The following is a 21,949-nucleotide window of genomic DNA, read 5'->3' as shown; positions in this document are numbered from 1 at the left end:
AATGATTTCTGGAAGCAAGAAGAATAGCTCATATAAAACCATAACTGCAAACACTGATCTGGAGCCCAGATTACCAGATCCTCTGTATACAGAGTGCTTCAGTCATTTCTGAAGTGTATAGAAGTAAGATTGTTGTCTAAGGCTTCTTTCTTCAGCCGGTTTCCCATACAATCGGTTCAACATCCTGGGCCGTATCTCTGAGATACTCAAAAGCCTCGGGATTTAGAGATATTTAAAATCCAGCTGGAATTTTTGGATGAAGACCACGGTCAACAGCTTCACGTCTCTGCCATCACGTAACCCCGGCAGCGACGGCAGCGTTCATCTGTGCTGGGGACCGGCCTTTCCTGGGGCCCAGCCTGGAGAATGATCTCCTCCGAGAACAAAAGGCCATTACAAACACCACCACCTTCTGCTCTCGGGGTTAGGCATACTCTGACCCCCGTTAGCATAAACGAAGAGCAATCTGTCTGCGTAAATTTATGCCCCTTACACATAATGCACCACGTAAATGCGTATATATTACATTTCTATGTGCATGTGTGCACGCATACATGTCTTTTTTAAATCCAAACCCTCCACTGAGCGGAGGGAGGGATAAGGGGCTGCAGTTTTTCCACCAGTGCTGCCCAGTGCAGCTCCATGTTGCGGGGGAGAAGAGCCTGCGCCGTTGCGCAGCCCAGCTGTCACCGCCATGGCTGCATCCCGCCCGTGTACACGCTTCTCCCTCTGGGGACGGGAGGAGAAAACAAACAGGCGACAGATGTGAGCCGCGTTGTTTAACGCGGTGCCGGAAGGTGCCCGGTGCCGCGGGGACGTGCTCGCTGGGAGAGGCTGCCCTGAGCAGAAGGGGATGCCGAACTGCCGCCTTCCCTGACGCGCAGAAGCACATCTTCCACCGTGGCGACAGGAACGGTCGTTAGTCTCACCCGGCCCGGCCGTTTCTGCATCCCCCACTAAAAATTCAAATTAACTGCGAGGCAGCGGGTTGGCTTCGCCGCTGGGAAACGTCTGCTGCAGCTCCTCGCCTTTGCGCAGCTGAAGCATTCTCAACACGTGCAAAAGGGCTCTGCGCACAGCAAGATGTGAACTTAATGCAGACATAGGTATTTTAAAATAACGTCGCCTGGCGTAAGAGCCTAGCGCACGCCTCTGGAGGAACGGGCCTCCCTTCCAGCAGCCCCGAGGAGAGCGTGCGCCCGGCCGTTGGGCCCCGGCACTGAGGGAGCTCCGCCGAGGGCTCTCCCCAGGCCAGGCCGGCCGGCCCGCCCGCACCAACGCCGCGGCGGCTGCGGCCGGACCCCGGCGGGGCCCAACGGGGCCCTGCGAGGCCGCGGCCGCCGGGCCCGGGCCCGGGCCCGCCCCTCCTTCCCGCCGTTGCCGGGCAACGCGGCGCGGCCGGAAGCCGCCGCGGCACTTCCGGCGCGGCCCGCCCGCGCCTTCCCCTCCCGCCCGCCGCCGCCGCCAAGATGGCGGCGCCCGTGTCGCTGCAGGTGGAGTTCGGGTGAGCGCGGGCGGCGGCGACGGGGCCTGGGGGCCGGGCGGAGGGCAGGGCCGGGCCGGGCCCCTCGGTGAGGCGGCCGCGGCCCTGAGGCGGAGCGGCTGTTGCGCGGGGCCCGGGGGGGCCGCCACGAGCTGGTCTGGGCCCGGGTGCCGCCACTGTCACGGGGCTTCGGGGCTGCGGCCCGGGGTGGCGGGTGCAGCTGCCCCCGGGGAACCAGGCCGGGGTGTCAGGCACCGCCGGGAGGGGCCGGGCACCGCCCGGGGCGGTTTGCCGCAGCGCTGCGGTGCGGCCCTGACCCCCGCAGTGCCGCCCAGGTAGCGCGGTGCTGGGGCCGGGCTGCCGCCGCCCTGCCCGGCCCTTCTGCGCCGCGGCGGCGGCGTGGCCTCCCTTACGTCTTGTGTCAGCGTCTTGTACAAGTCCTTTCCTTTTTCCCCTCTTAACCTTTTTTTTTTTTTTAAATTATTAAAATTATTTATAAAAACCTTCCACTCGTTTTTCGGCTTTTTTTCTCTGTACGTATATGCGTGTGTGTGTGTCTTTACGTGTGCGTACATGCGCGCTCGCTTTGCTTTGTGTTTCAGTTATTTCAGTTCGGTGTAAAGTAGCCGGGTCCTCGCTTTGCAGCATTTCGGTTTTCAGGTCTTCGTTGCGGTAGTGTCTGCATTGCGAACGCTCTGGCGCTGGGAAGTTAAAGTGTTTGCAGTGGAAGTCTGTGTGTATTTGTGGAAATACTTGTGTTATTTTGTTAAAGCCTCCTTTTAGCAGAAGCTAAAAGGCTACTATTTATTTGCTTTTTCCCACCCTTTCATGAACACAGAAATGCCATAACCCTTTAAATACCCTTCTCCTTAAGAATCCTTTCCTCAGTCTTTCCCACTTCCAGCTGCAGTAACTCTCCTAATTTTCCCAGAAGAGTGAGATGCATTTTTGCTTCCCTTGGAAATGCATAAATGAGCTCTCTATGTACAAATCACAGCTGAGTTCCCCACAGCTAGCGCATTACAGAAGGACCTTATCTTGCAATCTACATTTCCCGCTGTAACAAAGTGTGACCTTGTTTTCATTACATAAAATAATGTTTTTCATATAATTGCTGTGACTTGTTCTCTCGCATGAGTCTCGGCTCATGTTAATAATCGCTGCTTCAATTTTCAGATAACTATTTTTTGTGAGCCGGGGGAAGAACACCAACAGAGTGCTCTTTAGGAGAGTTGCTGCATATAAGTAATGCTGCCGAGGGCATAACAAGGGTTCTGTTGTGCTCTTCCATAGCAGAGCCAAGAAAACCTAGTGTGGCATTTTTAGATATTGAATTTAAAGGAACTTAGTAACGTCTGGATGTATCTTTGTTGATATTTAGGTGGGGATTATTGATTTTAAATGCTTCTCTTTATTGTGTTGGTTTCCAAGGGATGCGAGGCACCAGTAAGTTTCCAGAAAGTAACTTCGTAAGAAAATTTTTCTAAAGTAATCTACGTTTAAGTTGGAAGAACATTTTGCCACAACTATACGCCCTTTGAAAACGGCTCAGTCATTTTTCTACCTCAGTTGAGTATCAAGTGAGTTGAGTTTTTTAAGAGTTTCCTAATTGTTAAAACTTTGGCCGTCCTGTTCAGTCTAGAGTCAAGAGCTCACACTATCTGCTTCTGTGTCCTGTATCTTAAAGTAGCATTTGTGTTTATTATCCACGTCCCTACTTAAGTGACAAAGTTTTATAATCTTCTAAGACTGAGTTTGGCCCGTGGCTTCACAACATCAGGAAAACTGATTTATGTTTGTAAAGCTCAAGATTTTCACAGTTGTTCTTTTTCCAGAAAAGGAATATAGGTGAGGAGCTTGCTGAGGCTTGTAAGTTGCAGTTACAAAAATTAATTATTTTTTCTAAGAGCCTGAGGAGATTAGGTGCCTGGACCCAATTTAAATGCCGTTTTTCTCAGGTGTGAGGACCAGCTCCTGTACTTGCCAGCTTCTGCATATTTTGCTCACGCTTGATCTCTTGTGCTTGCAGAGGCCATCGCTTAGTTATCTGAGGCCAGTCCCCCAGTACGTTCTGAATATGAGGAGGGGGATGTTAATGAGGTTGTTCAGTGGAGGAAGATTGTGCATTTATTTATTTGTTTTTACTTTAACTTGTCATCATCGTCACTTGCTCTGCTTGCTTCTCCCAGTCAAGTCCCTCCCAAGAGGGAACGCTTTGTAGCAAGTAGATCAAGAAAGGGTTGCCAGGACTCAAGGACTGCTGGCTCTGCAGCTGACTTGCTGTGTAACCTCGTGTGAGTCATTTCCTCTCTCTGTTCACAAGTGGAAACTGGGGGAATGTTTATTCCAGAAGGACGCTATGATTTTTCACGTTTTGTGAAACGCCTTAAGACTTCTGGCTAAAAGGTGTTAGGGATGAGCGATGTTGGATGTAGCGTGGTGGCTGGAATATCGTTTGAATTGAAGCAATGCCGATAGCTGAAGGGAGAGGGAAGGCGTTAGGCTAGACGCTGCACGGCGGTTTGTAAGCGCGTTGGGACGGGAGCCGTCTTCCTGTTCTGTTGGGACGATGCCTGGCACTGTGGGGTTCTGGCCCGCAGTGGAGCCTCCTGTATGCGTTGGCGATGGGAGATGGCAACTTCCCCTGTGAACTGGTGGTTTGCGAGAGGGGGAAAAAAAGACAAAGAGAATCCTGTGCTAAATACAGTCTGTGTCATTTGTTTTCTCTCTTGTGGCATCTATGTAAATCGCCTCTTTTGTACTCTCTTCCTTTTGACAGTAAAGCAAAATCTCAGTGGTTCATTGTTTTTATTTCAGAGGTGGTGCAGAACTCTTGTTCGATGGTGTCAAAAAGCATCAGGTGACTTTGCCCTGTCAACCAGAGCCTTGTGAGTATCAGAACTTGTTGGATAACTTGAAAGAATGACAACAAATCAAACAAAGCTGGTTTGTACAGCAGTTTCATTAGTTGGCAACAAGAATCAATGTCTTTTAAAAGCACTTTCAGACATGCCATGGATCAGATAGCTTGGCAATGGTTAGTCCTCAAAGTAAATACCAAGCAGAAATAATCTGAACATCTTTCCTGTCCTGTAAGCACTTGTGAATCGAGTCCTTCCTTAAGACTTTTGCCTCCCTCCTCCTGGATAGACAACAGCCTCTGAATGTTTCCATCAAGCCTACATTTGTCTTGCTTGTACTTGAAACCACCCATAACCTCCTCTCTTCCTTGTTCTTCCTTGCCTGTTCCAAGGTTTCCAAGAGGCATATATTTATGTGCGTATATATGTAGGGTATAGATATGTGGGTGTGTGTACAGCAGTGTAACATTAATGTATTTTATCTACTCATTTGACTTTCAAGTATATGTAATCGTTTTATATTAACTATGCAGTTGAAAACGGCAAAGCTGGTGCTTGAATGTGATGCTGGACATCCTGCCTGTAGCCTTCCCTACGATAAAAAATAGGATGCTGTTAAGATAAAGACTGGAGTGTCCCAGTGATAAACAGTCATAATCTCTGGTTTGTGATTTGGGATATCAATACTGAGAAGTGCTGTACTAACTCTCTTGTTTCTCCTTATGTGTGCGCATACTTCAGTTGCAACGTAATTTTGCCACAGGTATGTTTTGAATTCTTCCAGCTAGATAGCAATGCTTTATGCTATTTGAGAGTGCGATTATAAACAAATAATACATATATACATATAATACATATAATACAAAGCATCAGGGAATGTTAACAGCTAATATCTTGTGAATGGCTAATACCATAATCTATGTGCTGTGAACGTTCAGGCCTGAAATCTTCTTGCCGTGCCTGGAAGTAATTAGAGATTGGTAGAAGCGCTTTTGATGCTTGGACATAAGTACGTGTAATTCAAATATAATAAGATCACTGGAATAGTGTGTTATCTTGTGGTTAAGGACAGGGACTAGGGATCCAGAAACATGACCTGATGCTGATTTGCTTTGTGAGTTTAGTCGTGTTGCTTAACTTTCCCCTGTTGCTAGCGAAGTAGTAGTGATACTTTAATGTATCACAAGAGAGTTCAGCATTAAATTCCAGCACTGTGCTTTAGCACTTAAGATCCTTAAATGGAAGATAGTAAAGAAATGCCAAAACACTCATTTACTTGGTGTATAAACTTGGGGGCTAGAGCATCATTTTCTTCAGTGTTCTGTAAATTTAAAATACCCACTGATATCCACCACATTGGTGGTGTTCAAACCATGATCAGATGCTCAAGAAGAAGGGGTTATTACATGGGATGTTTATTCCTGCCAGGGGAAGGGTGGGATTAATATCAAAGAATGATTCTTCTAGCCCAATGGTTGTCAGCGGTGCAGTTGTATGTGGCCTAATCCATTCCCACTTGAAGTTGTTGGAAGACTTCTATAGACCGCACTAGGAGCTGGATTTATCCTAAAGGATAAATCTTTCCCTGAAGATCTGGCTCAGTCTCAGGGTTCAAACTCATGATCTCCAGTGATTCATTCCAGATTCATCTAACACATTATTGCTCCCAGCTTTTCACGCTGCCTTGTTTTTCAGATGCTGCTATCCCTGTAACAAGGGTGGCAGAATGGACAGTGTGCCCACTTGCCAGCTCCCCTGGTTTACAGCCTGCTGTTTTCATGTGCGCTGAGTGACAGGGAGGTTTCAGTTTTTGGGCAGGTTGTGGATTGCAGCGGCTGAGGAGCAGACACTGAATTGTGAGGCTTCTGCTGTAGTGACATTTACACCCAGCACAGGGATGGGGTAGGCAGACGTGCGGTTAATGTCGGACAGTAAGGGATCGCTGGAGACACCCCTCATAAATATTTCTGGATGAGAATTATATTGTAGAAGTGAGGAATCAGTAGAAACGGATCAGAAACGTGAATAAGAAATTTGGTAAATTCTTGTAATTTTATATTATTCCTAATGCCTTGTATTTTCCTCATTCACATTATGAAAGTTTAATTCGCCTATCTCTGGGTAAATAAAGATACATGTAATATGTTCCCTGCTGCCCTCGTGCAGCCAGAATTACAATGATTAGAGAAATAAACAGCTCAGTTCTACTCGGTGCATCCTGTTGCTTACCTTACCCCCTATGTCCATCACTTAATACTCTGAGGAAAGATCTGTGGCATGAACGCTGCTTGAAGACCTACACTTCTAACCCCATTTTAACTGATTTCATTAGCCGTCAAACTTATTTTTGGCCATTTTGGCCTCTCTTACCCACTCTTCCTTTTTTTCTAGGTTATTTTTGTCTTTGTCCTCCTTTTTGCGGAGCAGCTGCCTCTCTCTGGGACATTGGGTCCAGCTATATTTTAATTGTTTAGGCATTTTTATATATATCCTAGAGGTGAGGGGAGGTGGAAAATTATATGAAGAAATACGGGCAAATATTTATGTGCATAAAACAAGCTGTGCTCCATAGTTGACAGGGGCAGTGTTCTTTGAATGATAATAATATTGTTTGAACAAATTATTATGTGGTCATTTCCTTTTTCCTGGTAACAGGCACTAGGTGCAAAGTAGGAGGGTTCCAGATCCAGTTGACTTTTTCAAGAAGATTTGATTCTCTGTCCTTTTCTGACGCCTGGACGGGGAGGGATGGGAGGGATTAGGAGAGGCAGGAGGAAGGAAGCTGCAAATGGGCCAAGAGCAAGCCACGAGGGTACAGCCGTGTGGCAGGACCTATTTTTATTTTTATTATCCGAGGGGCTTTTTGTATCCTAATGTCAGTAAAATAGCAGTTCTTTATTTCCAAAGCGGAGCTGTCTTAGCCTGCATGTTGAGGTTGCTGCCAAGTAGGAACTTAAAAAGGTGTGATATGTCTGTATAGGCAGGCAGATTTACATAAGCCACACTTTGTGCAGGACTGTGTAATCTTTTAGAGCTGTTGCGGAAAGAAGACCTCAAGTTAAAGAAGAATCTTGTCCCAAATTACTGGTTATTTTGATGATCTCGTTGATAACGCTGTTAGAGGATCTAAAGGCATTAATGCCCTGTTGGCTTATTCTGCATAAAAACAGTGTGTGTGGGGGGAAGCAGCTGGGGGAATAACGATATTTGTCACATGGAGAGAGGATTAAATTGGCAGGGAAATCAACTTTATTTTCAAGCATCTAAGAGGCTATTAGAGACAATGGACCATAAAAGAGAGAAACCCTAAATTAAAAACTGAAAATGTATTTGGCAGCCTCTTCCTGAAACAAGCCACAGTAATTTAACCAAGTGCTTCAGTAATCAAATAGATCATTGTATGACTGCTCTGCAAGTGATGCCGGAGCTCCTTCCTCCATCTCGCTGGGACTCACAGTGGTGGATTTGTCTATGGCCATGCGAATTGCATGGACGCTGTTGGAAGGGTAGGAAGTCACTGGCATTGTTTAACCCTTGTAGTCATTTCAGGTTTAGCTCAGCAGCGTCATGCTGATGAAGAGTGTTTACAAAACCCCTCTGCTGTGCTCTCGACTGGATGTTGTATCCGGAGGTTGGGGCTGTTTGTGAAGTCTCTGGCAGTTGTGCTGCAGGCTGCTCAGCTGCAGGTCCAGGCCTTCGAATTCCAAATTCTCCTGTGGTTTCAGTGATGGGACTTGTGTTTTTGGAGCAGCAGCGACCAGTTTCAGCAGTGATCGCTCAGACCTTCTGGGGTAATCAAGAATTCACTATATGTTTTGGCACTTAGAAGTCTGGAAGGATAAATTTTTAATCAGTGTGTTTTGGTAATTGTTTGTGGTTTCCCTTTACCAAAACCCCAGGGAAAAAGCCTATTGCTAATCAGATTTTTTTTTTTAGAGGGAAAATTAAAATAATCTGCCAAGTTCTGCTTATGTTAAATCCCCATAGAGAAGAGCGTGGTCTGCTCCTTGAGAGCTTTGCTTTCCAGGGGCCTTGTTCTGCACAGCATGGAGGACTGCTGGGGAGTTGGGAGCATTCATCTTCTCGGAAAAGAGCCTGGGGATCTCAAGAGATAGACCTGTGTTACAGGCAGAGTGGCTTGAAAAATACAGCATGGCATGTGTTCAGAGTTGACTGGGGTGCTATGCCAAAACAACGTGTAAAATCAAGAGTGGCAGTTGGCATCGATTGTCTGTAAATGCCCGGTGTTATTGCTAGATAGTACGTTGTAGTTTTTAATATTCTGGAATGCTTTTATTGCTCTGTTTATTATTCCTAACACTTTAAAACTTGCTCCAGAGAAGGAATAAAAATATATTTGGTAATGCAGAGACTTATTAGAAGAATGATAAAAAAACCCCCATGGCCCTGTGGAATTCTGTGCAGTCAAATCTTTTTAACCCCAGTGTATGGTACTTGCAGGTCTCAAAGAACTTTGGGGTTATTCCCCTGCTTGTGCATCTCTCTTAGGCAGGTAACTGTATATTTGCTGGCAAGGAAAGAGGACTCAGTGGGTTACCCAGGGTGGGACCTCAGGCTGGATTAGTTCAGCCCTGGATCCCGGCAGCTCTTTCCAGCAATCGGCGTGAGCAGCTGCGTTTGCAGTGCCGGGAGCCTGGCGTGATGCTGCAGGGCTGCGGCCACCGCGATCGAGCGGTCCCTGCCACGTTTGCAGCCCTGGTGCAGGGCTCAGCGCAGCGGCTGCGTGCACAGCTTCGGGTCGCCGTCCCAGCGAGGCCACGCGTCGCTTCTGCGCAAGGAACGAGTCCTTCAGAGGGAACGGGGAAACAAACGCGCGCCCTCACAGGAGCGGTTCGAGCGCTCTCCTGGGAGGCCACGGAGCCGTGTTACCGGATCAGCTCATCCCAATTCATTGTGGAAGGAGCTTCCCAGGCACCGAGAAACCAGCTCTTGTGTGTGACCAAATCCCTGGGATAACAAAGCCTGGCTGTTCCACCCTCCTTCCCAGCCGCTGTATTGCAGTGTGGACACCTAGCAGGATAACCTTTCTGTGCCAGCCCCCCCCCTCTGCTCTCTCTTTTCTCTTGGTGGGATTTGCTGCGCTGACAGCACTGTTCAGAGGGTGGCAGCGGAGCAAGGCTGGGGAGGAGGATCCGGGCCCTTTAAACCGCTTAGCATGCGGTTCACACGGCTCCGGGCCAGCTGTTCCTTTCTCCTCCTGCCCTCACTCGCAGGAGTTGTTTGCTGAGCTCAGAGCTCCTGTGCAAAATTGCTTTTCAAAAGAGCCACTTTCTGCTTAATTAAACAATGAGCCGCCGTCCCTCTGCACATCTGTAAAGCTCCCTCTGCAGCCCCTTTATCCCACAAACTGCTCCATTCTTACCTCCATTCACTTGTAAATCTTACCCCCCCTCTCCTCCACCCTGATCATCTCACTGGCCCTTTCTTTTCCCCTTTCAAGTAAGACTGAGGGGCTTGGAGTATCTGTGGGGGTGGCTGGGTTGGGTGGACAGGAATCGGTTTAATGGTGCTTGCCGTATATGAAAGTCTAATAATAGCAAAGCAGATCTGAGCCTGAAAGTGAGAGGCGAGGACTGGACTCTGCACGGTTTCTGTATTTAGAGGAATAAAATCATGACACTTCCTGAGCCGAGCCGAGACACTGACTCATCCAGCAGCCAGAGGGGACACCAGCCACCAGCCAGGCTGGAAGGTGGGCAAAGGAGTTGACTTGAAGGCGCTTTCTGGTCCAGCTGGCAGTGCCAGGGAGAGCCCAGCCCAGGGGATTCCCTCGGCCAGGCTGGCTTCGTGAAGGCAGTGCCAGGCTGCCGGGGAATCCCTCTGCACGCTGGCAGGAGCAGCCACCTTCCTCTGTGGTCTGGGGTCTCGCATCAGCTCTGTGTAGTCTCTTGTAATAGCAATAAGGTTTTCCTTTTTAACCCTCGGTGCGCGTGCACGCACACAAAACCCAGAAGCCGGGGAAATAGGAGGGAGGGGAAATTTCAGTTTGGTGGGTTTCGGCTAAGCTTTACACCCGCGGTTAGGAATGCATTCTCTGAATTGTCTTCCTGAGCAGCTTAAAAAAATTAACCAGCAACATTCAAGGTTAAGCAGGATAAATGACTGGAAAAGTGATGAGGTGGGATATCTCCTTTATCACTGGGAAGGATAGATTATAGCTGGGGTGACGCAATATCATCTAGCATAGATTGATAGGGAGGGATGAAGAAATGGGAGTTTGGTGCATTAGCAGAAGATTCCTGACTGCAAAACTATTAGACCATGGCACAGTCTCCTTGGGGTTTGGTAGCAGGTCTACATTGCTCAAGCATCTTAAATTCAGAGCGGGCAAGGCTCTGGATGGTCTTTTGTTGAGAATAATTCTGCACTGGCAGAGGGATAAAATCACAGGACCTGTTAACAAGATGTTATTTTTAATGTCTGCGATTCTTAATCTGGCACTTCACTGCTGGTGCGATAGTCTTTGAGGCTCTCTTGGTTCCTTCCTTTGACAATTTTGAACGAGAGGCAAGACCCTCGTTCTGTGGATCTCTGATCCTAATTAAAAGAGACAGTTTGGTGCACTGGCATTTATTTGGGAGCCTGAAGTGACAATAGCGTTGGGTGTTACGGGATTAGATGCTCTGACTTTGGAAATGAGTAGGGATTAGGTTTACCCCGAGGATCAGCTCGGAGCTGCTTTTTTTGTCACAGGAGCTGATGGATCTGGAGGCTTGCTGCTGGCTAGTGAGTGGGATTGGAGATCCCTTGAACTTATGTTCTCCTAACAGGGAGTGGAAGATCCCAAGCAGCTCCTCTCCAGTTCATGAGCGTTGTGATTAAAATCTGAGGGCTCAGAATTGCTGGGTGATGGCTGGGATCTGAGTCTTCGCTGCTAGCAGGAGGCCTATGAAAGACCCCTGTGATCCCTTCCCATTGTGGGGACACAAGGAAATGGAGAAGAGCATTGCTCTTGTAGCTGAGAAGTGAGAAAAAGATGTCATAATGCAGTTAAAAATTACAGAAGCCAAGACCTTGACGTTCATTTGTAGCAGACAAGAACAGATGAGACCAATGACTGGGATTCTTTTGTCTCCGGCTGTAGTTACCCCCTAATTTTTTCCCTAGTACTGAGGTCACTGCCCACTCCAGTGCATGGCAGGATTGGCTTGTGCGCTTGTCAGGAAAAATGGATTTTTCTCTTGCTGCAAAATTTTGCCTTGCTGCTCACTCTGCATAGTACCGAACCCATTTGCCTGTGACTCCATTTATATCAGCTATTCCAGGTCTTCTTCTGCAGTTTATGGCACACCATCATCTGCTTCAGTGAATGATTTGCATATCAGATGGGAGGCTGGAGGAGTCTGAAGGATCCCTTAGGTCAGGTTTTGTAACAAGCTCTTTTAGAGAGCAGATTCCTGGAGGGCCGTCAGATTCAAAAGCAGAGAGAAGACATTTACCTGGGGGGGGCGGCAGGTATCGGGAGCTGGTCTATTTTAAAAACAAGCTGGTTAAGCGGGAAAAGGGGGATACAAATTGTCTTTCCATACATTTCCATGCAGGCAGGGGGAATAATGGCAGAGGAGCGGCAGGGAAGGGGCTTTGTCATGGTTACAGGCCAGTGGCTGAGAATGTGGGTGGAGCGGCGCTCGTCCAGAGTTAGTGACCTCAGCAAATTGGAGCTCAGCCATGGTCAGTATGATAAATGATCTTATTCTGGGTCAAAGAAATGGTACCCCACAGGGAGGTATCCGCAAGGCGGCCCGGGAAAGCGCAGTGCTCTTGCAGCACTGACCCCTTAGTGACCAGTGCTGCATATATCTTATTTATTACGGACCAGAAGGGAATTTTCCATGGTTCGGCCTTTATAGGGTTCCCCTATTTCCCTGAAATAAGCTCCCAATATTGCAGCCAAGGCAAGAATATGGGTGTAATTACACCCTCTGGGTGCCCTTCGAGGCACTGTCTGCTTTGTGCAGGTTTGTATGTGGATTTTAAGGCAGGGGACATGGAGGCATCTGGTCATTGCATGTGTGTGTGTATATCTGCCAGCGACCTGTGCAGCTCCCTGGGAGCCGAAAGCTGCATGTCTGTGTCAACTGGTATTACGGTTGAGCAAAATCCTTCTGCATTTCTGCGCATTTATCAGTTCAGTGCGAGATCCTTCTAGTGCAACACCCAGCTTGGTGTTTCTTATTCGAGGTGCCTGGTTTCTCTCTGCACACAGCGAATGCCCCCCTTTGCTGAGTTATCACTGATGAATCTGTCAGGTCCAGGAGGTTTTATTGAGCTGGGAAAGATCTATGGATTTCAGCCTTGGTTTTGAGGGTGCAAATGAACCCGGGCTCTTGTTCCAGGCAGTGCTAAAATGGAGTCTTAGATGCATTTCTCTTGCAGAGGAAGCTCAGCAGATTCTTCATGAAGGAACAGTTGGGGTAATGCAGAAGATCAGGCCTTGGAGGATACGCAAGAGGACCGAGCAGACTTTGCAGTTCTGTCTGCCACAACCAGGAGTGTTTATGATGCAGCTGGGCTGAAAATGAGCCGACGCTGTTGGGTTTTTGTATGCACGCTCGCTGCAGTTTTTGCATCCTGTCCGCTTGCGTGACAAGCCAATGACTTTGTGTCACTGCAAGCACACACTTCGTTTTCCTGAGCTGTGTGTTTCGCTGGGCGATTTGTTTTATGCACGTATTGTGGATTTGAGCTCCCATCTGTGCACTTGAACTAAGCAGTTTTCTCAAACGTTTGTCGGTTTTTCTTTTTTTAATTAACTTTAGATTATTTGTCCTGAGAATTTGGAGAGGTTTGATGTACTGTTAGCACAGGAAACAGAAGCTGTCTCTGTATACAAATGAGGCAGGGATTTCCTACCATGTGCTTCAGTCCCTCCTTTGCAGTTTGAGAATATTTCAGCTTCCTTGGCCGGTTCGCTCTGGCTTCTCTGCTGATGCTGCCAATGGTGAGGACAGTTAACGATAATTAGAGCGGATTTTTTGGTGTGGATATTTGTTTGCTGTGAATGAAATGGAGTGGGCTACCGAAAGCATTTCATTGAGACTGTGCAGCAATGATAAAAATGTATCATTACTGGGTTGAGCTGGACTTGAGTTGGTGACGCGGAAGCGAAATGCTGTATCGTCTCAGCTCTCACCTGAACCTCACTCCTGGGCCAAAATGCACGGTTGCTTTTGCAGCCAAATGGCAGCACACGTAGTACAACTATGCTTCTGCAAATAGCAAATGCCTCTGTTCTGTGACGGGGGCCAGCTTGAGAGCCAACACGAGTGTAAAATTGCTGTGTTGTAGTGACGATTTAACTTGTCAGCAGATGTGGTGCCTGACCAGGTTGAGATTTTTTTCCCTCCTTATATGTCATTTGTAGAGGACCTGCTGTTTGCATAGCAAATCCTCAGCCCAGGGAGCTGGAAACCTGTTAGACCCATAGCATAGTATTAGAAAGAAAATGTCTTAGGAACGCTATGTGTGTCAACTGTAAGAGATAAGCAGTTGTGCTATAATTTACCTCTTATTATTTCCATCATGATAAGACACAGAGTCCCGAGCTGTTGATCGAGACTGCTGTTCGAGGCACTGAGCTGCAAGATGGCTTCTCCCCAGACCACTTGCAATGGAAATAATCTTGTTCCTTTTCAATATCTTACTTGTGGGAGATGGTTTTGGTGTGGCTCTGGTCATTTTTCATCCTTTATAATTGATTTGTTCTGGTAATATTGGTGTACAGAATGTAGAGACATGAAGGTGGGGGAAAAAACTCAATGCTGAGAAAGCAGCCGAAAGTATTATGTCTTAAGGTCGGCTGCGGAGAAGGGGTCTTAATTTTCATTGCGGTTTGGAGCTGGGAAGCTCCAGGCCTGCACAGGGGTATCAGTTTTTTTCCTACTGTCTAAATTCTTTGGTATCTGTGTACGTGACTTCTGGGGAGGAGTAAATGAATGTAGGCTCAGGTGGGGCTGAAAATAACATTTATTATGGAAGGAGTAGGGGTAAGGGAGTCTTCCAGCTCAGCCTCGAATAAATCAGTCCTCTCGCCCCTTCGTCCAGGCTGCTTCTAGGTGGCTGTCTTTTATCCAGCTGGTGCAGCGTGTTTCTGTTTAAATGATCTCTCCTGAAAGGTCCCAGAGGAAAGGGCTGCTTATTCCACGCAAGGAGAATGGTATATGGCACAGCTCATTGTTGTGTGCCCTGCCGCAAGTGCATAAATATGAAACAGCTCGCGGGCGTTGCTGTGGTGGGGCTGGTGTCCCTTTTGTGCCGCCCCTCCTTCTCCTGAAGGCTCCTCTCCATCTTTCTTCCTCTCCGGCTTTCATTTCTTGGTGATGGAGAGCAGGAGCCATTTAGGTGTGAGATCCTGAGGGCTTTACGTTGCAGCAGCATTTTTCAGGGGAAGGCGAATATAGTTAACTCTTGTTCTGGCGGCTGACCAACCGGCGTGGTGTATATATATACCTTCAGAGCAGCGCTCGCCATCCCTGGTGCACGTTGCTAGCAAAGAGGCAGAAAATGGTCTATTTTGTGCTCTTAACTACATATCATTACAGGGGAGTCGTGGGTCAGCCCCAGGCAGGTGATCCAACTCACCGGGCAGTTTTAAGGCACAAAGCAGCTCTTTTTGCCCTGATCAGAGCGATCCAGTGCTCAGAGGCAGCAATACCTGTCGTGCTCTGGGCAGCCCTGTGGTGGGACCGGTGTGCCGGGGGGCATGCTGTCATCTAGAGGCACCAATGCCCTGGGAGATGGGGGGGGGGAAACAGAGGGAATCTCAGAGCATCCCCTCCCCCTTTCCCTGGGAAAAGAGGCCCCCATCTGCTGCAGATGGACATGTCCCCATCGCCTAGTTGATGTGCACCTGCCTACGCCAGGGCTGTTCATCCTTGGTGTGACAGAAGTGATGGGGGTAACATTATTTGGAAGAATCCCAGCTCTGCTCTGCGTAGCCTCCACGATCCCATAAAATCCTGGGGTAAGGCAGGGACTGAGTCGAGTCGCTACAAGTGCATTTATTTTTACTGGTCATGAAGCAAACACATGGGGAATCGTATGCAGAGTTTGATTTTAGCTTGGAGATGTGTGTGCGGAAAGCTTCCCTGTGACTACGACGAGGTTACCACACGTGAGGGAGATGTGGGAACCCATCCAGCCGTCCCGGCTCATCCTGTGAGCGGGGCTCCAGCCCTCACTGGTGGATTTGTGCCTTCGAAAAGCTTCCTCGCGCCTCGAAAACAAACAAAACTCTTTCGGGGCTTTCAAAGGGCTGTTTAAAGGAGCCCCGGGAGAATAACTGATTGTGGATTCAGAATGATGAAGTGGTTTGTGGAACGGTGAAATATAGAGGCAAATGCAGGAGAACTCCACATTGCAATTTGTCAGCTTTGCTAAACCCTGTAACGGATTATTCCCCCCCTCTGTCGCTTCTCACCTCTCCAATAGGAAATTAACTGATGCTATCACAAAAGAAATTGTTTTTGCCTCACAAAGTAAAATTGATACTATAAAAACCCGCCAGCAGTGTCTCCTCCTCCTTTTACATGAAGACAAATCCTTCCTGTCACCTACTGAAATGGAAAGATAAAGGCTGAGCTTTAATAAAGAAGCTATAAGCACAAAGTGTAGAGGGAGTGAGCAGGCATGGCGGGGGGAACACGCCACGACAGCAGGTGTGATGCTGAGGGATACTGCAAGTGTCCAAAATACAACTACTGTGGCCAGTGCCTGCGTACACGTTTAATGCATGGTTATGTACAAGTTTGTGCCCCAGAACTCATGTCTCCAAGAGTTCGTGCTGGTTTTGGTACCGATCGTGTCTACCTTTACTCCTTTCAGGTTCTTAGGCTTGCTTGTTTGGACTTTTTAAATCTAATTAAACACACAGAGAGTTAAACATCAATTTGTTAGGTGATAACGGAACGCACAGGACATGGGATGTGTTAAAGAAATCTGAACATCGGCAGTCTCCTGCTGGATTGGCACTTCAGCATGAACTGCATTCGTTCTTTGTGGGATGCAGGAAACCTCTTCTGCCCAACCGTGGGGGTTTGGGGCAGAGCCCTGAGCTCTGAGCTGCCTTGAGGCAGGGCTGCCTGTTAGATGCTGGTAAGGGACAATGCTGTTAGGTGGTTCCTTTGACTGGAGGTTTGCAGCTATCCCCATCCATCCTGCATGTTCCTCATCTACTCTTTTGTGGATAAACAATCACTTTGTTCTGGCATCAGCTCGGAGCTGTCAGCTAGTTTGTAAACTGCTGTCCTTTCTCCTTTCAGGGGATATCAGAAACCTGCTAAAGTGGATCAAACAGAATCTGTTGAAAGAACGACCAGAATTATTTATGCAAGGGGAATCTGTGTAAGTACAGGTGTTATGAATCCTCCTTGTGTTTCTCTGTTGATCCCCACGGTTTGGGATAGGTTTTTCCTGTTGGTTGCAAGAAGCAAGTTAATGACCATGAAAATACGGGCTTTGCTAAAGTGGTAATGGGAGGTGTCCCACACTATACCTCGCACTGTTCCACGGAGAGCGTCTTTTGCAGCCCTCACCCCAAATCTTTAAACCTTAAATGTGAAGCAGAGCCACGTATACTTTCTCTCCGTTGTCACCTGGAGCAGCATAGCGCATGTATCCTCAATTCCAGGAGTTTTAGCAGGTCTGTCCATTCCCTGCTGACATCACTGGGACTGAAGCAGTCACTCGGAGAAATGCCAACAAATATTTCTTCTGGGAAATGTATTTTTATTGTCAAAACGGGGCCAACCTCGTGGAGAGGGGAAAAAAAAAAAGTCAAGAGAAATGGAGCAGAGTGAGCTGTGCAAGCCATCCCTGACTGCGGGGTGGCGCTGGGGGTGTTTAACATTCGTCACGGATCTTTGTGAGCTGAAGCGTGTGCCAGGTCCCCTGGTAACAGGAGAGACAATTGCAGGACACTGAAGATCAAAGAGGGGGAATCCCTTTGCCTGTAATCAGGGGCTTGGAGTGGATCCCGAGTGTTTACTGCCTTTGGTAGGGGCACCGGAATAGCTTTCCCTACCTTCACATCGAGAGCTCTGCACTCGACTGTAGTGTGTGGGTTTTAATTACCTGGCTTTTCTACATCTTACGGAAATGTCATCTCGGAGCATCCTCAGGAATGGTGCATTTTGATTCAGATGAGCTCTGGGATTGCTCCTGCCTCCCCTTTATTTGATCTAGAAAGGGCATGGACCGTACCTGTTTCCACCTCCATGCTAGGATTCCTTTTTCTCTTTGGCTTTATAGGCAGACAGCTTGTGATCTGTGCTGTAACATCCCTTGTTCTTAACTATTTGTGAAGCTTTTTAGCAGCCCTGTATCCTAATTATTTCTCTCTCTTCTGCAGGAGACCAGGAATTTTGGTGCTCATCAACGACGCAGACTGGGAACTAATGGTCTGTACTCCTTCAGTTTGACTTTCTTTGTTGAAAATATTGCTCTGTCTGTTCTGTGGTTGCTCTCAGAGAAGCTATTTCTGATTCTTGCCCCAAGCGAAGCATCTCATATTTGAGGGGGAAGAGGCGGGCTGGGATCTCTCTCCCTGTACTGTGGCTGTTCCGAAGCCTGGAGCCTTTCTCTAACCTGCTGAGTCTCATCAGCCAGCCAGTGTCTGAAGAGAGATCACCCGTATTCCCTGGCCTCTGGCAACGGGCTTCGCACCTCTGGCTGCTAGCAGGTCTCCCCCACGCATGGGGTAACAACTTAGCGGGTACCAGGCAGCTTCACGGCCCCAAGCAGACCCCCTTCACTAGAGTAAGGTGGTGCCGTAGCAGGTGAAGGCAGCCCTGGGGAGATTTCTGCCCAAACAGGCAACTGGTAAATATCTTCTCTTTTCAGCCCACTGTAGTGCTCAGGCGACAAACAGCCCCTAACTATTTTCCTGCCTCAGGCAACCGCCTGTTCTGTCAAAACCCTGGTCCAGAAAGCGGTGTGGGAAAATGAACGTCAGCTCCTTGTCTGATCTCTCACCTTTGTTTCTGTTAGGATGAAAACATCAGTCTATCGCCTTCTGCTCTCCCTAACACTCACCATCTTTTTATGCGCTGTTTTCTCTTTGCAGCTGGTATTTGGAAATGACATTTAAACCATTTTTCATTTTTTTTCTTGGCCTGCAGGGTGAGCTGGATTATAAACTCCAGGACCAGGATAACGTGCTTTTCATCTCGACATTGCACGGCGGGTGAACTCCTGGAAAAACAAGAGGATGAAAATCCAAATCCCTGGGCAAAAAACCCAAACCCAAACTTAAACCCACCCAAACCTCTCTTGAACTGCCAGTGCCCGGTCTCTGCATCTTCCCACTGCGTTCACTTGTTACTAGACATCCAAATAAAGCCCCGCCATCACGCGGCCTGCTGTCCACCACAACAGCGTCCATCTTTTTGGTCCTCATTTCACCTCTCCTGACTGCACTTCCAGGTACCCTAACGAGCAGAGAGCTGCAGCGTGTGCGACTTTGTTTTTCCATGATGGGAGGAAGAGGGGTGCTGAACCTCGAGTAGGATGGTGTGTCTTCGCAGGCAATGAGGCGTTCTGGGGGAGTTGTGCCTGCTTTGGGGCAAGGCTGGGGTGCCTCTGTCTTGGTGCTGGGAACTGGGATTGGTACAGTCTGCGCATGAGCCACGGGAAGGGCGAGACATGAAGTGCGAGGAAACAAAAGGTGACTTTACTAGTTTTTTTCTGAGGTGGCAGACATTACAGCTTCAGAGCCCTCTGTAGTGGCTTTCTACTTGTCATGGTATTTATTTATGGGAAGTAGGAGAGAAATAGGCTTTTTTGGTTTTGTTTTTCTGATGCCTTATGCCTCTTTCATACCTGAGCTGAGGCAGGGTGAAGTACTAGCCCACGAACAATGTCAATTTATAACCATTTGGTTGGAGGGGAAACAAACCCGTGCCCAGCCTGATTCAGCACGGAGTGATAAGGGCAGCAAATTATCTTTCTGTCACCACGATGGACAGAAGTGATCAGCCTCCCTTGCGTTCTGTGCAGGTGGGGAGCGGTGGGGAGCTGCGTCGCTGCAGCCTGGCCGGGGAAGGGCTGGGGCTGGAGACGAACGGTTAAAGCACGGAGACCCAGGAAAGAAAGTCAGTGGTTTTTAACCCTTTCCATCAGTGGGAGGGGGAGGCTTCTTACTGCGCACCCTGAGGAAGTCCTGTGAGCGCAGCGGAAGTGGGTGTGCGTGGCTCTGCTAGGGCACGGACGCTGTTCGGCTTCCAGAAGTTTCCTCGGACAGACGGACTGGCCTGCCTGCCAGCCAGGAGGCCACGGCGAGAGCAAAGGGAGGGGATCAGAGAGGATAGCGTTGGCGCCAACAGGTCTGAAACGTGCTGCGCAAGCTTCTAGGAGTGTCCGACCCAGATTGTCCTTCCTGCGTTCCCCCCTGCCCTGCTCACCTGCATTTCGGCACGGCTCCGGCAGCACGTGGTGGTCCCCGGCGGCAGCATTCCTGCCCGAGCAGCGGCTCTCCCAGGGCAGAGGGCTCGCCAGTGCTGTAAGCTCAGTCGGTGCACATCTCGGAGCTGATCTGCACCATGTACTGCTCGCCCTGTCCTCCATCTCTGGGAGCTGCCGAGGAGGAGCTGGGAGGCGGTGAGCAGTGCAGTGCACCAGCTCCTGCTCGGGCAGCCTGGCCTGACACCGGGAGTGCTCCGTACAAGGAGCCTTTCCCGTCCTGCGCCTGACAGAGGAGTTACTCTGTCTGACGCGGAGGGAGTGCCAAAGAGTAATTCCCCCGTCTGACTTCTCTGATGACTCCTCTCTCACATTTACCCCACCGCAACCTGCGTAACTAAAAGCACCCACGGACTACGATGCTGCTGCACCTGAGAAACCCTAACTTCAAGCCCACTGCTGGTAACGAACTGATATTCAGCCTTTTCCAAATCCAGCCGCAGCGACTCGAGTCCAGCTTGCGCTGTTTGTAAATGACACGGACGGGCCAAAGGCTCTTCTCTGTCCCCCGGCCGTAAGCTTTGCTGGGCCGGGGGAGCGGAGGGGGGATTCCAGGTGACTGTAGGAGCTGGCTGAAAAACAACGGACCTGTGTGGCGTGCAGCTTGAAACGGACTTAAACCCAAGTGGGAAAAGGCAGGTTCGTCTTCACCGCTGCTGCCCGCCCTGCCTCTACACTGCGTTTTTGCCTTAGGCTGGGCTTCTCTGTTCTTATCCCCCCCCAGCTGTTTGCTGAGTTCCTTCCCCGGGAGGTGTGATTCCCCTCGCTAGCACAGGTAGACCCAGATGGCTTAGCTCCTGCTGTAGTAAAAGCTGCCAATCATTGCTAAAAAAAAAAGCTAGAAATGGGAAGATGAGGGAAACCAGGGGAGGGGAGAAGAGGGGTACGGCAAAATCCTGTAACAACAAAAAAAAAAAGTTTCTGAAATAAAAGCCTTTTAAAACGTTCTCTGCCTCCAGCTTTGTCCTAGATAGGCTCTTGGTGAAATTTTGCTCGGATCTTGTAATGCTTCCCTCCTCCTCCTGGGTTTCCTTGGCAGCCCCGGCCGAGTCGCTTGGCTTGTGGAGTCATAAAGCCTCTCTGTTACAAGCCTTCCTCCCGGCCGGGGTTTCGTGGGGGCTGCTCCGGGAGGACGCGGGACCGCCGCGGCCCTGGCCTCCGCTCCCGCCCCGTCCCCTCCGAGCCCCGCCGCGGCGGTGAGATCCCGTCCCCGCAGCCCTCGGCCGGGGGGGGAGCCCGGGGCCGGGCCGCTCTCCGCCGAGCCCACCCGGTGCCCGAGCGGCGGGGACGGTTCCCGGCTCGGCGGAGACCCAGCGCAGCCGGAGCGGCCTCCGTGTGCCCGGGGCGAGCCGGGGGCTGCGGCAGGAGGAGGAGGAGGAGGAGGAGGAGGAGGGTGTCCCGGCCGGCGGGGACCTCGGCCCCCGCTGCGGAGGGGTCCCCGCCGCGCCCCAGGGCCGGGCGCACGCCGAAATAAATTAAATGAAATTAAAACGCAATTAAAAAAAAAAAACAAACAAAAACCCCACAACATACGGATAAACCGGGATGCAGCCGCAGGGCCGGGGCGCCCGCCCGCCGCGCTCGGCTCCGTCCCCGCCGCCCCCGGCGAAGCGCCGGAGCCCCCGGCTCGGCCCCTCCATCCCTGCCCGGTCCCTGCCCGGCCGGGGCTGCCCGTCCCGGTGAGGACCCGGCCGATATTTGACGCATTAGGACTGAACCCCCCCCCCGCCCCCGGCAGCGCGGAGCGGTGCGGAGCCGCCGCCGGTGTTCGTTTAGTTTCCTTGAAACCCTCGCTAAGGCTTCCCGGGGCTGCAGCCGGGAACGGTTACCTTGCCGCGCCCCGGGCCCGGGGAAGGTCCGTCCTTCTTCCTCCGCCCCAAAGCACCTTCCTGGAGCCCAGCCGGTGGAGTTGAAATCTCTGCTACAGATGTCCAGACACAATTCTTGGTTCGTACGGCTCCATCGCACAAGAATTGCGTTTGGACAATCAGGAGCGGAGATTCCCGTCCCGGGCTCGCGGGATCTTCCAGGGGGAATCCGGCTGGAGCCTGGAAAACAAGGACACACGGGCACCGAGCCGGCTGCCCGCCGCCGCCCGCTCCCCGCTCCCCGCTCCCCGGCCCTGCGG

General features: G+C 49.9%; 1 protein-coding gene and 1 long non-coding RNA gene across 2 annotated transcripts; one reads left to right on the top strand and one right to left on the bottom strand.

Annotated features, from left to right (window-relative positions):
* Positions 1-1,421: 1,421 nt before the first annotated feature.
* Positions 1,422-18,735, top strand: URM1 (ubiquitin related modifier 1). The gene is made up of 5 exons (XM_076355286.1): positions 1,422-1,504; positions 4,301-4,371; positions 16,626-16,707; positions 17,714-17,762; positions 18,483-18,735. Exons 1-5 carry the CDS (start codon positions 1,470-1,472, stop codon positions 18,549-18,551), a joined length of 306 nt encoding a protein of 101 aa, XP_076211401.1. The 5' UTR covers positions 1,422-1,469; the 3' UTR covers positions 18,552-18,735.
* Positions 18,736-19,028: 293 nt separating this feature from the next.
* LOC143168644 (uncharacterized) lies at positions 19,029-21,729 on the bottom strand. Its single transcript, XR_012996758.1, has 2 exons — positions 21,651-21,729; positions 19,029-20,717 (listed from the first exon to the last, which is right to left on the bottom strand). It is a non-coding gene; the product is annotated as an uncharacterized LOC143168644 (long non-coding RNA).
* Positions 21,730-21,949: the final 220 nt, after the last annotated feature.

Source organism: Aptenodytes patagonicus, chromosome 18 (assembly GCF_965638725.1).
Source record: "Aptenodytes patagonicus chromosome 18, bAptPat1.pri.cur, whole genome shotgun sequence".
Lineage (NCBI taxonomy): Eukaryota > Metazoa > Chordata > Aves > Sphenisciformes > Spheniscidae > Aptenodytes > Aptenodytes patagonicus.
This window is presented reverse-complemented; position numbering and strand designations above follow the sequence as displayed.